Below are 14,582 nucleotides of genomic sequence, written 5' to 3'. Positions count from 1 at the left end.
TCTGGTCCCCAGGCCACTGGAAGTTTGGCCGGCCTCCCGCCCTCCCCGCCCCCGCTGCTCTGGCCTGGCGCCTGCCACAGTAGCTGCTCACAAGGACTGACCCACATAGGAACAAATGACCCTCCCTGGGGGGCCGCGGCACGGTTTGCAGAGTGGTTTGCAGAGCGAGGCATTCTGGTGGCCAGCTGGGCTGCGGTTCCCAATTACCACACTAGAGGGAAGGACCCGGAGGTCAGTGGGGCGGTCTCTGCGGCCGGGAGCCCCCACCTCGGCCCCCTGGCCACGGGTCTGGGCAAACTGCTTCACGCGCCTGCTTTCCCCACACGTCCCCGCGTCAGCTCGCGCCCTGCCCGCGAAGCCACAAATGACGGGGCACCGGGAGGCACGGATGCGGGCTTTATTCGCACGTGGAAGCGCGAGCGTCGTGGCTGCAGCATCAGCGGGGCGCACAGGACGCCTGTGCAGCAATGGTCAATCCCGGCCCCTTCCTGGGCGCAGGGAAGAGGGAGGGGAGGCGCCTGGGGGCGGGCCACAGCCACTGGACCTGCCCTCGGGGCCGAGCCCTCGGTGGCGCCGGCCCGGAAGGAGGCGGGCTCCGGTTCAAACGGACTCCTTCGCGGGCCAGCGCGGATCCTTGGCTGCGGCCGACTTCCGCCCGCATCGGAGGGGGCCGCCGCGGCGACGGGCGCGAGGTCCTCCGGGCGGGAACGTCACTGGGAGGGGGCGGAGCCGCCTCTGCCCAAGTTGCGATCCCACCAGGACTGGATGACGCGTGTCCAGCTGGGGCTCTGCCGCATCTGCGTCGCTGTACCCGCGCTCTTCGGGCGAGGAAGACCCTTCGGAGTGGGGAGAGAAGGGCTAGCTCAGCGGGCGTCCGAGCCCGGTCCCTCCAGCTTCCGGAAGGACCTGGGGGAAGAGGGCGCCTGCCGCCGAGGGGACACTGCCCTGGGGAATGGCGTTAGGACTACAAGCCCCAGAAGCCCCGCCCAGCGGCCGGCCGCGGGACGCCAGGACCCCGCGTGGCCGTCAGCACTCCGGCTGGCGGGGTTTGGAGCTCGCGAGCTTTGCAGGGCAAGTGGGGTCCGGGTCTCCGCGGCCGCCTGGAGAGGGCTCGGCAACGGAAAGTTACTGCGGAAAGGGCGGGGTCAGGACTACAGCTCCCGACAGGCCTAGGGACTGGGAGGGCGGGGCGAAGGGCACGGACTACAAATCCCAGCATGTCCCGGGACTCGGGAAGGGGCCGGCTGGCGTAGGTAGGAGGACGTGGGGCCACAGGTCCCGGGCCCCGGGGGGAGGGTGGTGGTGCTGGAGGCCCGCGCTCACCTTGAAGGAGCCCTCGAACTCGTCGCTCATCCTGCGGAGCTCGCGACCATAGCGCTGTGCGGCCCAGAGGTTGGGCGGCGCGGAGCGCGAGCGGCCCCGGAAGGGGCTGAGCTCTTCCTCCAGCCCGTCGTCCTCTTCAGACCCCGTGGGGTAGGAGCTGTGGCGACTCCGGGGTTCCACAGCCCCCGCGCCTGCAGAGGCCACGAGGCGGTGCGATGTGAGCCTGGCACCCCCCCCCCCGCCCTGCCTCAGCTGTGGCACTGCCCACCGCAACCAGCACGAGCCGGCTCGCCAAGATCGCGGTTCTCACTAACCCTCCACAGGTTTTCTTGAACTCCTGTACCAGGCAAGCCTCTTGGTGCACAACGAGACCTTTGGTTCTGTGCCCTGGAGTGGAACCTATCGGGACATGCAGGGGCAGGTCAGCAGCCTAAAGGCGCCGCCACCTGGGCTTCTTGTACTCCCTTCCTGGGACTTCCCAGCAGGCTCCTGAGTCCTTAGTCCATCAGGGAAACCAGTCTCCAGGGACACTGTGTTCTCTTACTGTCACCTTTACAAAACGTTGGGTCCCTGGAGAACAAGGGCCTGTGTGTGCCCCTCCAGCCTCTGTGGTGGAGAAATCGCTCACCAACTGTTGACTGTTTTAGGATCTCTTTGTGGGGCCCACTATGTGCATGTGTCAGCTTGTAGTGCTATGGGGGCCCAGACTGGTGGAGTGAATGACTAAAGAACAGGGTTCTTCTCTCCCTAGTCTTTGTTGCTGCCACCAAATAAATGACTGGATGGGGCTATGCAGATGAGGTGCTTGTGGCCCACTAAAGGGATTGAATAGATTGCCAACAATGTAAATGAATGCAAATGAAGTCTGTTGAAGTCAAATGAGGGAATTGGTCAGCTTTGCCATTCCGCTAGGCTTGAAATCAGCTAGAGAGGACACAGGGACCTCAAGGCCATCAAGAAAGAAGGGACCCAAATGGAGCACACCCATAGGGCTGGGGGATTCCTGCCCTGGGAGCCTCCTAGACCACTGGTTCTCAACCTTCCTCATGCAGCAACCCTTTCATACAGTTCCTCATGTTGCGGTGACCATCCCCCCCCCCTGCTTGAACCATAAAGTTATTTTCATTGCTACTTTATCACTGTCATTTTGCTACTGTCATGAATAGGGCGACCCCTGTGAAAGGGTCGTTCAGTCCCCACAGATTGAGAACCGCTACCCTAGACTGGCGCTGTAACACAACACAGGAAGAACCAGCAGTGCAGCAGCACCAACTGTGGTGGCTCCTTTCAACCAAAAGATGGCTGCACAGGCCACAGAACAATGCGCCACCTGAGATCACAAGGGCAGCCTGTTGAATGGACACCTCATTGGGTCTATACACTTGTACCGAAGTCACAAGACAACGTTGGTTCAAAGGAAGAAAGCAAAGAGAGTGTGCTGTGCAGGATGGCTTGCTGACCCACAGAGCTCCGAGTTACATACTGGCCTAAGAAGACCCCAGCGGGGGCCCTGCCTGGCAGAACCCAATGGCAGCAAGGCCACCAGCAGGGCCCAGAGGCAGAGGGCAAGAAGAAGGTGTCCCAAGGACAAAGTTAGGAAATCTCAGCCATAACTAAACACCTTGAGGGACTGAGTCACTGGGCCTGGGGGCTCAGGACCATAGTCTGGGGCTGGGGGACGGGGAAGAGGAGATAACCTACATCAAGTGGAATACCTTGGCTCACAAAGAGAATGTTTTACAATGGACTTGGGTGAGTTGTGACTGGGGTCTTCAAAGCTCATTAGCACTGTCAGGTGCAAAGACTGGCCTCCCTGTCCAGAGGGAAAGACAGAATGGAAATGATGGAGACTTACTCCCATGGACTAGTGGGCCACACAGACCTCCTTCTCCACAACCCCGAGACCAGAAGAATTAGATGGTGCCCGGATACCAACTGCTCTGAAAGGGATCTCAGGAGAAGGTGAGGAGGAAGAGTATGGGAGAAAATCGTGGAGCAAAACTCAAAATCATGAAACGGACCAGGCTTACTGGTAGGACCCCCCCACCCACCCCCAAGACTGTGGCCCTAAGTCACCTTTGAGGTCTGGAACTGAATCACACTGTGGCTCAAATTTCAGCCAGACTATAATAGACAAGTCCTCAAGAACAGGAATGCCAGTGAGGCACCACACCTTAGAACAGTCCATCGTGTCTGATGAAAAGGGCAGCATTTGCCCGAAGGCAACACCTTCAGAAGAGTTAGGAAAGAAGACAACCAAGACCAAACTCACTGCCACTGTGGTAAATCTGACTCCGAGGGGCCCCAATAAGACAGGGTCCCCCAAACCCCTGTGGCTTTCTGAGACTAAGCATGCCTCATCTTTCTCCCATGGAGTAGCTGGCGGTTTTGAACTGCTGACCTTGTGGTTAGCCCAACAGGAAACCCAGGACGCCTACCAGGGCTCTCTTAGGAAAGGAGGAGTCGAAAGAAACGGGGAAGCCGGCTAAATGATGGTATCTGCGCTGGAGACCTGCATCCAATCCACAATTTCAAAGGTGAGAAAAGAAGAAATTGCTCTGATCAACGGACCCTATCCTCAATTCCACCCTGTTACTTCCCTCCCCAAGCCCTCCTAGCTCTGAGTATGGTCTGTGGGTTCTGTGAGGCAATTACAACGCGTCGGGGAGCTCACTCTAAGTAGCAGTCCGGAGATGGAGCGATGTACTCCACTTTCAAGTGCTAGAGAGCAAAGCTGTCACGCTGAAGGCTGAGGTGCGCTGACCCACGTGATGGCCTTTCCAGTGGCCTCATATACTTGCATCAGCTGGGCACAGAAAACAAGGGAGGCCACAGGATGGATGTCCTTGAATTCCTTCCTGTGCCGGTGAGGAGTACTGACTGTACCATGACCACTGGAAGAACGAACAAGTTGGTCTTGGAGGGAGTACAGCCAGCAACGTCCCTTAGGAGCAAGGATCATGAGGCTTTGTGTGCCTACTGGGTGAGCCAGCGGAGAGGCCAGTCCCTGGAGAAGGCCGTCATGCTTGGCGAAGCAGAAGGTCGGTGGCAGAGGAGGCCCCTCAGTGAGATGGACAGACACAATGGCTGTCCCCATGGGCTCCAACATCGCAAACGCTGGGAGGCCGGTGTGTGACTGGGCAGGGGTCCTACCAGGCCTGGGACTCACTGGACGGCACCAGCAGCATCACAGAGGCCCTGGCCATGACCTCATCCTAGCCATTCTGAGAGGTGAAAGCCATTGGTCCCATTTTACAGATGGAAGCAGAGGATCAGAAGAGGTTAGATACCTGCCCAGGGGCACACATGGGAAGGTTCCCAGATTCCTTGGAATTCAGTGTGCCCCTTCCCAGGGTTGATTCACTCACCCTTGGACTCTGAGCCTGCTTCCCTCACCTCAGGTGGTTGTACAAAGGTCACCCACAGGAGAGTGTAAAGAGTATCTTGCACACAGGCTTCAGGCTTATCTGGCCTGTGTGCTGTGTCATCGCCCCTCCCCCACTCACTTCTTGGCAACCACACCCAACATCTCACTAGGCCCTAAAACTCCTTCCAGGAACTCCATGCCCCAGAGCTAGGGAACAGAATGGAAGAGCGACAGGGAGAGGCTGAGATAAGATTTAGGCTAGATTGGGAAGCGTGTGGGGGGGTTGCTGGGAGTGAATATCTTGATCTTGACCTACCCTTGCCGGTCAGCAGAGCTACCCCTGAGCTTGGACCCACCAGGGCTACGCTGCGCAGAGGCAGGCAACAAACACCTCACGCCCCGCCCACTGAATCAGGATGGGGGTGGGGGGCAGGAGGAACTAGAAACCAAAATGGAAAAGAGCAGGGGGGGCTGCGGAGGAGGGCTCAGTACCTGGTGGACCCCACCTCCACTTGCTGCTGTGAGACCATGGACCAATTCTCTAACTCCCGGGCTCCAAGAGGCTGCGTGCCAACCATCAGGTTCTCAGGCTCCCTCCAGCCCCAGCGTGGGCCAATTGGGGGCCTGTGGGATGGGGCAGAGGGAAGGACCCCCTGGGCTCTCGGCCCAGAGCCTACTGTCTCCCAAAGCCCGGAGTTGAGCAATGCCAGGCCATGGCATCCAGGGTGCCCACTGAAGTTTCAACATATCCTTCAATTTACGAGACAAACCTAAGGCCTTGCCTTTCCCAGGAGCACCCTGGGGAGGAGGGGCTCGGGGCTGGAGCAGGGTCAAGCCTGCCTACCTTGGGTCAGCTCTCACCCTTTCCCTTCTTCACTCTGGGTGTGAGCCCGGGTGGGTGCCCAGACCTGCAGACTCAATCCCCCACCTCCCTAGAGCTTGGCTGGGTGGCTGGCAGTGCCACCTCCCCCCGCCCCAGCCTCTCCAGCCATCCGTTCTTTCCGCTTTAGGCCTCTGCACATGGAAGTCCTGCTTATGTAAGAATCTGTACACAATGAGCATGCTGCTGTTCTAGAAAATTCCAGGCGGAGAAGCAGCACCATCAGGCAGGGCAGGGTCCAGATGCGGCCTAGGCTCCTGATGTCTGTGCTAGCTTGGGACAAGTTTCTTCGCCTTCTTCACCCTCAGCTGTTCCAACCCAAATATGCGTGTATCCACACGCCCAGGATACACACCTACATGCAAGCCCACATGTGGAGCGGGTGCTGCAGGCAGGACTCACTGGAGCAAGCAGGCCACTGGCCAGGCCTCGCCCCCAGGTCTGGCTTCCACTGGGTGAAGGGGGTAAGGGGGGCGGCGGTGGCTGCACAAGCCACGAAGTGCCAAAGCCTATCAGCCCATGGGCCCAAGAAGGACATGCCCCCCCCCCCCGGCTGGGAGCTGGTGGTATCAGAACACAACTAGCACAAGGGCCATTTGGTCCTGGTCGCTGCTGCTCGGCTGCGAGGTTAAAGCACTGTAGGGCCAGCGAGTTATTTTATGTGGTTCTTTGGGCCAAAGTCTCCAACTTTCACCAGAAAGCCTTTTCCTGGGGAGCGACTGGTCGGATTCACCTGTGCCAGCTTCCCTGGAGTGCCCGCCTGCTGTGCCCACAGTGAGCCCTCTGGGAGGCAGGAGGAGGGCTCTCAGGACTAGCAAGAGCGACAGAACCAGGAGCCAGCGCTTGGCGCAGAGGGATGGGCTTCCCACGGAGCAAGGGCATCGAGTGCTTCGGTGCAAGAGGCTGGCTTGTGGAGTGGGGGACGCTGGGCTTGCTGACCCACAGAGGTGGAGGGGAGTTCCTCTGGGCTGAAGCTTACTGGAGTTAGGTGCCTCCGGGCACTTGATTCAGGGAGTTGGGCTTGAACTAAACGAATGCCTTTAGACAGGCTTACAGCGCAGTGATGAAGCTCTGGGCGTTTATTCGTGGGCCTGGGAGAACTCTGTAACCTGTCCTGATTTTGCCAGGCAGCCCGGACACTTCTCCCTGGCATTGCCACTTGTTAATTTCCTTAGTAAATCATTCATTTTTGTCTGTGTGTCCTGTGTAACCAAGATGGTGGATATTAGAACTCAGAGAGATAATTTACCAAAGCCCAAACTCGCCGCCACCCAGTCAATGTGGACCCACAGTGACCCTGTAGGACAGGGCAGAACTGCCCCCGTGAGTTTCTGAGACTGTAGCTCTTTAAGGGAGCAGAGAGCCTCTTCTTTCTCCTGCAGAGCGGCTGGTGATTTCAAACCGCTGACCTTGCACTTAGCTGTCCCACGCTAACTACTACACCACCTGGGCTCCTGGAAAGGTCTTGTGGAGAACACGAATTCAAACATCACACGGCGGTTTGCAGCCCTAGACCACGAATGAACGGGGCACTGACAAGTGAATTTCACATCATTTTCCCATGTGTCTCACAAGATGAGGCCTCTTGAGGCTTCCTTGAAAAACCTAATGGAAAAATCACTCCAAGCTCACGCTGGTGAGCTGCCGGAACGTGGTGGAAAGCCCAGTTAGCCCTGCTTTCTGCTTAGAACAGGGGTTCTCAGCCTTCCTCACGCCGTGACCCTTTCATACAGTTCCTCAGGTGGGGGTGACCCCCAACCATAACATTTTCGTTGCTACTTCACTGTCGTTTTGCTATTGTGATGAATTGGGCGGCCCCTGTGAAAGGGTCCTTCAACACCCCCCAAAGGGGCCATGACACACAGGTTGAGAACCGCTGGCTCAGCCCCTTCGGTGCCTCACCCCCACTTCCCACTGCCTACACGAGAAAGTCCAAGCTCTTTGGTGTAGCCTCGACCAGACTTCCCTTGACTGCCACTGGGAAGATGGGGGACTGTACAATGCTGCCCCAGGGCCTTTAGTGGGCCCCATCTGACGCACAGTTACCCATTCGTGAAAGACAGCCCTGCCTTTCTCCTGTGGAGCACCTGACAGCCTTGAACTGTTGACCTGAGGTTTAGCAGCTGAATGCCTAACCCACAGCACCTGAAACGTGCTTGGAGCTGAGGCCAACTTGGAGGAGCAATATTCACAACTAGCCAGTCACCATCATCACCAGAGTCACGAAAGGAGCAGGAGGCTTGGCGGGACAGAGACGGTTCAAGTCCATCAGCTGGGAACCCAAAGGCTGGTGGGTCAAGTTTGCCCAAAAACCTCGTGGCAGAAAGGCCTGGCGATTGACTGCTGAGAAAACCAGCCCCTTGAGAGTACACACCAGCCAGGCCTACCCAGGAGTTGGGACCTGCCCACAGCTACCGGCCCTGGTTCCAAAGTACAAGTGCTGACCCAGCAGTTCCTGCTATCTGGTACTGCTTGTAAGTACTGCCCCGCTGCAGCCCAGGGAGATGGGGACTGGTTCTGTTTCTGTTTCAGGTGGGGGTTGGGGTGGGGCCTGAGGCAGCACAAGTTAACCAACAGGCTCAGCTGGCTAGGAAAAGTTAGTGCAATGGCTGGACCCTGGCGGTCTAGCCCAGAGCCAGAGGCCAGGCCACTTCTCCCCCTGCCCTCCCTCCCTCCTCTCCTTCCTTCCTACGGTACGTTCCAGCAGCACCCGTAGCAGTCACTGATGCTTCTAATCCACCCCCTTGCCATCATTCAGTTCCGACTCATCGCGACTGGGGAGGGCCCTGGTGGGGTTTCCAGAAGAGGCTGTCAATCTTATCTTTTCTCCGGGGTCGTGGGTGGGTCTGAATTATGGGCCTTTCTTTCGGCAGGCCAGCGCCCCCACCCCCCCATGCTCAGGAGATGCACTTAGAGAAACGCGCATGCCTTTTCAAGCTCTGAGCCCGTCACCTGCGGGATGTTGAGAGAAACGTGCACCTCTCGTGGACCGTGGCAACAACGCAATGAACCATCGAGTCCCCCTGGCGTATTCGATTGGGCCGTGCTAAAAAGGAGCCGGAGAAGTTCAGTGTTTGTAAAGTGGCGTGGACCGCAGGAGCGGCTAATCTCTAATCTTTAAGAGATGCGTCACGCAGGTCCTCCAGCTCTGGAGGAGTCATACACAAGGCTGCTCCTGGACGTCACACCGGCCCCTGCTGTGCGGACGCATAGCCACTCGCCAGCGAGGGAGCAGGCGAAACAGACTTTCTCCGGCCGCCGACTGGCCCCAGTCTCCAAGGGACCAAGCCCAAGCGGTGACCCAGTCGGTCTCCCCAGGTGTCCAGTTCCCGGTAAGACCCTCCAGGCTGCCTACTTGGATACTTCCTACATAACTGGTTCTGCCATTTTAATTGCTAGTCCGGATTCCCGGGATCGAGGGGCTCGTGGTAAGGTCTCACTTGTGTCGAGTTTATGGATGTGGAACACCAGAGTCTCTCTCGAGGAATTCTCTTAAGACAGCTGAAGTTCTCCGGCTCTCTCACCGCCCTCCTCCCCACAGAGGGCCACCGCGCCCCGGGGCCATACCGCGGCTCCCAGCAGCTTGGTCCCTGTCCCGGGGAGCCAGGGACTGGGTGGGAAATGTGCAGAGACCACATGCAAGGAGGGGGTCCTGAGGCTCGGTAGGCCCCTGGCAGCAGTGGGATATTTTAGGGGCAGCATTGAGACCCAGTGGGAGGATTCAATGGGGTCAAGCCATTTCCTGGCCTGGCAGTCTTTCTGACACGCCCAGACCCCGAAGGACAGGGTAGAACTGCCCCAAAGGGTTTCTGAGACAGTAAGCCTTCTCTGGCTGAGGGGCTGGTCGGTTTGAACAGCTGCCGACTGCGGTCCACAGTTCAGTGCTGACCGAAGTCCCCCCACCTGCCCTCTAGGATGGTGGTGGTTGGTTTCCTCCCTCCAGTCCTTGGGCCAGGTCTAGAGCTGGGTGGACATGCCTGGCCCCTTACTGATATTTCAGCCCATTCTCAACCTCTGTCACCTCTACTGCCTTCTTCTCCCAGGGTCTTGGCTCTCGGACACTCCTTCCCACAGGTACCACCCACACCTCCTCGCTGCCCGTCACAGCAGACCTGTCTTCTCCAGCCTGTCCCCTGCCCTTGGAGTACCACCTGCCTGTCCAGCACCCTCCCTCTGGCTACTAATCCCACGGCCACGGCTGCTGCAGCTGCACGCCCCCAGGGTCCCACACAACAAACCAAAATCCACACCAAACTCACGGCCATCGAATCGAGCGTGACTGGTAGCGGCCCCACAGGGCGGAGGAGGGCTGTCTTTTGGGGTCTCAGAGGCTGTGACTCCGTACGGGCGTAGACAGCCTCATCTTTCTCCTGCGGAATGGCCGGCGGTTCAAACCGATGACCTCTAAGTTAGCAGCCTGACGCATGACCCATGCGCCACTGGGCCTCCTGTGACAAGCCCAAACCCAGCTCTCTGCCCTCGAGGGGATGCCCCCTCACAGCGGCCCTACAGGACAGGGTGGAACTGCCCATGTCGCCCCGCCTTTCTCCCTCAGAGGGGCAGGTGGTTTCCAACTGCTGGCCCTATGGTTAGACCGACCAGCATAATCACTACGCCCCAGGACAAACAGCCCTGGCTAACTGCAGCTTCTGCCAGCGGGTTCAGCTGCGCCACCGGGTCTCACAGTAAAGGTTCAAAGTCACAGAGCCCTGGCCCCCCTCCCACTCTCCCCCTGTAGCCCCCTCACTCCTCCTACCCCAGAGCTGATGCCCCACCTCCCTAAATATAGAGAGAAGTGTCCAGAGAGACAGGCTCTTGGTTCGAAGGCCACACCTCCTCTCACCTCCCACCATTCCCCCCTCCTCCAGTCATCACCCCTGTACCATGGCACAATGCCCTCTGCCCTGTCCTAAGGTGCTGCCCAGTGGGTTCCAACTCATCCCCACCTCATGCACAACGGAAGGAACCCCTGCCCAGTCCTGTGCCACCCTTCCTCACTAGCCGCCCGGATCCATCGCTGCAGTCCCCATGTCCCTATGTCAATCCTTCACACTCCTTCTTCACTGACCATCCACTCTGCCAGGCACACTGTCCTTCATGATACAAACACAACTCCAAACACTGCCACTGAGTGAACGCTGACACAATGACCTTGCAGGACAGAGCAGAACTGCCCCTTAGTTTCTGAGATGGCAACTCTATGGAAGAAAGTCCTGCCTTGCGCCCAGAGCCGCTGGTGGTTTCCAACTGCTGACATTTCGGATCAGCGCAGCCTAGTACCACCATGTAACACACCCAAGGGTCCCTGGGAGGACGTCTGAGTATCCTTCTAAGGCGCAATCTGGCCGGCCGGCCGAGACGGGTGTGTTAGCTCTTGGTACCGTCCTCGGTACACCTCATCACTGTCATTGGCGCCTTCGTTCAAAGGCATCGAGGCGTCCTCTTTGGTCCTCCCGACTCTCTCGGTCCAGCTCTCGCATGCATCTGAGGCGGCTCGGAACCCACAGCTCGATTAGGCACCTAGGTGGCATCCTCGCTAGGGGACAGTTTAACAGAGAGGTCTGTCCTTTGATTTCTTTCTGGGGTGGCTTTGTGGTGGTTGTTAGCAACTGAGAATTTCCCTTTCCTAAGTGTCTCGGGAAGGGTCTTGGTGGTGTCCTGGTTAGGCGCTGGGATGCGGTTGCATGGTGGGCCGGCCGTTTGAAACCCGCAGCAGCTCCCAAAGAGAAAGAGGGACGTTCTCCTCCCTAAACAATGACTGTGTTGGAAAGCCACAGGCCCTCGGGCCAGGAGTTGAGGGGAAGACGAGCTCATAGGATCTATGCAAGATAAATACTGTTTGTGAAACGGGAAGAGGGAACTGCAGTGACCTTTCCTGGTCCATTGAAAGAGAAGGTCTAATGCATCTTAAAAGGGGGCATGGACAAGATAACCAGAGGCATATCATCTGGATAAGGGAGCCAGGTCATAGCCCGGGGCCCAAGGGTTTACTGAGATAGCTTAGAAAGGACGTGGGAGGTCACCAGAATGTGGCTGGCTGGCAGGCAGCAGATGGGAACATCCTAGGGATGGGCAGACCTTTTGGAGGGGGATCAGGGCCATGAGGGTGACCGAGGGCTGTCAGAGGAACTTCTGGTAGGGGGCCAGGGTCTTGCTCCAGGCAGTCGGGGTCTGACTCACACCCAGGCCACCAGAGTTACCTCCAACAAGGATACACCCAGATAAGCCCTTCCTGCCACCAAGCCAAGCAGGACCCTTAGTGACTTCAGACTTAGGAGTCTAAACAATTCACTGCCCACCAGTCCACTTGGACTCGGAGCAAGTCTATGGGGCAGGTTAGAAATGGCCCTGTAGGTTTCCGAGATGATAAATCTTTATGGGAGTAGAAAGCTTCCTTTGTTTCCCAAAGAGCGGGTGGCAGTTTTGAACTGCTGACCTTGTAGTTGGTGGCCCAACACGTAAACCACCATGCCACCAAGGGCTCCCTTCAATAGCGGCCTCATCACCAGCTAGCTTCTTCCCCAGTCTTAAACACCAACCTGTCTTACCTGTTGTCGCCTCCTCAGCTGCCACCTGGCCACCTGCTACCCTTTGCAGGACCATGGCTGCCAAATGCAGGCTTCCCCCTTCTGCTTCCAAGTCTTCTCTTCCCATTATCTGGATGTGCTGTGGTCACGTGGCCTCCCCTCCTGGTCAAATGGCCCCAGGCTGTGGCTATCATCAGCCAACCCCGTTCTCCCTAAGTAACATCTTACCCAGTCCAGTGCCCACAAGGCGCCTATGTGCAGTGGCCAGCACGTGCCTATGTGCAGTGACCAGCACTCGTGCTCAGTTCTTTCCTGTCCATCCCCCTTCTCTGTCTCCTTTGCCGGTTCCTCCTCTCACCTCCACTTAATGTTGGAACCCAGACCTGGTCCTCCAGCCCCACACTTCTCCTCCAGCTGTCACCTCCCTGGTGTTTGCTGCTTCCAGACTCGTGGGCCCCCATACACTGAAAGGCTGACAACTCCTGATTTATAAACACCTGAGCCTTTCCCTACTAGAAACGCCCCTCTGAAGGACTCACACAGGGCTCACCACCCCCACCCCTCCACTCCACATCTGTTAAGGGCAACTCCATGGTTCTGGTTGTAGAAACCAAGTTCCCTGAAGTGATACTTGACTTGGCTCTTTCTAGGCCAGTGTAACATGAGTCCTGCTGGCGTCGTGGGCTATGCATTGAACTGCTACGACCAGGTCAGTGGTTTGAACCCACGAGCCTCTCTGAGGGAGAAAGACGAGATTTAAGGTCTCAGAAACCCATAGGGGCAGGTCTGCTTTGCCCTCTAACATTTTAAAACCATTTTCCCCACGTCTCGCAGCGTTTTTAAAAAGTCCCAATTTTTTTGAAAGAATGCACGACAAACTAAGGTATAGGGGTTTTCGGCTGCCATGTGGCTATTTCGCCTGGATCTGAGTGTTATCAATGGTGTCCCGCTTTACCAATGTTAAAATCTGGTGACCTTACTCTAGGGTCGTCGACTGAAGGCTGTGCAATGGATTTGGTGTCCGGGTCTATTGACCTCACGATCACTCACTCACTCCACTGCTACTGCCGCCTCCGACCTCACAGGACCACCTCCGCATGCCTGGGTCATTGAGACCCCGCACAGGCAGCCTCCACACGGCGGCACTGGGGAGTGGCTAGCTTTCAGTTAAATGCTTCACTGTTTGCACCACTCGGGTGCCGAGGGGGCCCACCTAAACAGAAAACAGTGGAGAGCAGAAAAAACAGCTGAGAAAACCTGAGCGTGGGCTACCTAGCTCACAGAGGGCAGGGGAGAGGGCCTAGCCTTCCAGTTCTCGAGGGAAACGGCACCCACCTGCTCTGTTTTCCAAAAGTCTCTGCGGGACACTAGAGATTACAGAGAAATGGCTCCTGCCTATCAGTAGCCCCATCCTTCCGTGCAGAAGGGCAGCTGCCAGCCCCCACTCGGCCGCCATCTGGGAGGGCTGTCTGCCACTTGGGGGACCACTGCCCCTGGCTACTGCGCAAGGATAGCCCAGGCCTAGGAAAACACACAGCCTAGGGGCAGGCATGGAGGAACCTTCCAGCACTCCTGTCTACCACTGTCTACTGCCAAGCAAGGGTGACCTTAGGCAAGTCACTTCCCCTTTCTGGCTGTCCCACTGTGCCTCAGTGATTTCTGGCTGGGCCCTGCAGTAACAGTTACTGTTTGCTATTGTTGAGCCTACATGCCAGCTCTCTGGGAATGCTTCCTATACATTGCTGCTTCTGATCATCCAGACAAACTCCGACGGCAGGGAGTCACGGCCCTCCCTGCTTGCAGAAAAGCAATGGGGGCCCCCGGAGAGGCTACTGCTGCCCCCAAAGCCCGCCAGCAAGTGTGGCAGTGAGCTACTTGGCGGGTGCTAGTATTGGGGGTGCCTACCTCCATGGTGGCCGCTGCGGGTTGGCTGTCCCGGCTGGTGACTGGCGTCCCCCTGGGGGTCTGGGGCTGTGCGGTGCCTCTTGCTGGGGCCTGAGGGCCAGTCCCCTCCGATGCTGGGGTCCAAGCCCCTATCTGCAGGACTGACGTCTTCCTGGTCACTCTTCTCAAACTCTGGGATCTGGAACATGCTCTGGGCTGCGGAGACAAGATGGTGGGTGGTGATGGTACCGCTGGAGCACACCGAGACCTGGTGGGGTCGCGTACAGGCGTGTCCGGCTTCCTCTCCGCCCCCAGGCGGGCCCTGCCTCCCAGACCCGTGGGCTGCGGTCAGCCCGTTCCACGCCTACATTTTCGCTCGGAGCACTGGTGCAGGGCGGCAGCCCCCGGCCCCCACCCGGAACCCCAGCCCAGTCCGCCTCTCGCGGGGTGCCGGCACACAAGTCTCACCCCAAGCCCGAACTCGAGGCCCCGGTCCCGGGCCTGCCGCCTCCCTGCGGGACGGAGAGAGCCCTACCCTCGTTGCTTGGGCAACGGAAACTGTCACCGGCCTGGCCCAATCAGCTCTCGCGATGTCGCTCGG

General features: G+C 58.1%; 1 protein-coding gene across 2 annotated transcripts; it reads right to left on the bottom strand.

Moving 5' to 3' along the window:
* Positions 1 to 381: 381 nt before the first annotated feature.
* On the bottom strand, positions 382 to 14,540 carry BAD (BCL2 associated agonist of cell death). Of its 2 annotated transcripts, none has more exons than XM_075545524.1 (4): positions 14,450 to 14,540; positions 14,003 to 14,197; positions 1,324 to 1,514; positions 382 to 836 (listed from the first exon to the last, which is right to left on the bottom strand). In XM_075545524.1, exons 2-4 carry the CDS (start codon positions 14,187 to 14,189, stop codon positions 711 to 713), a joined length of 504 nt encoding a protein of 167 aa, XP_075401639.1. In that variant the 5' UTR covers positions 14,190 to 14,197; positions 14,450 to 14,540; the 3' UTR covers positions 382 to 710. The 2 variants fall into 2 exon arrangements, with proteins under 2 accessions (XP_075401639.1, XP_075401641.1); XM_075545526.1 differs by having other exon boundaries at positions 14,350 to 14,462.
* Positions 14,541 to 14,582: the final 42 nt, after the last annotated feature.

Source organism: Tenrec ecaudatus, chromosome 4, assembly GCF_050624435.1.
Source record: "Tenrec ecaudatus isolate mTenEca1 chromosome 4, mTenEca1.hap1, whole genome shotgun sequence".
In the NCBI taxonomy this organism is placed as follows: domain Eukaryota; kingdom Metazoa; phylum Chordata; class Mammalia; order Afrosoricida; family Tenrecidae; genus Tenrec; species Tenrec ecaudatus.
This window is presented reverse-complemented; position numbering and strand designations above follow the sequence as displayed.

What these genes read in the sequence shown, in the direction of transcription:
- BAD (XM_075545524.1), bottom strand. Translation starts at nt 14,189, where the DNA reads ATGTTCCAGATCCCAGAGTTTGAGAAGAGTGACCAGGAAGACGTCAGT. An exon ending in CCGCAGCGGCCACCATGGAG is followed by an intron (nt 1,515 to 14,002) that starts GTAGGCACCCCC and finishes TGGCCTCTGCAG; the next exon opens with GCGCGGGGGCTGTGGAACCC. An exon ending in AGTTCGAGGGCTCCTTCAAG is followed by an intron (nt 837 to 1,323) that starts GTGAGCGCGGGC and finishes CCCACTCCGAAG; the next exon opens with GGTCTTCCTCGCCCGAAGAG.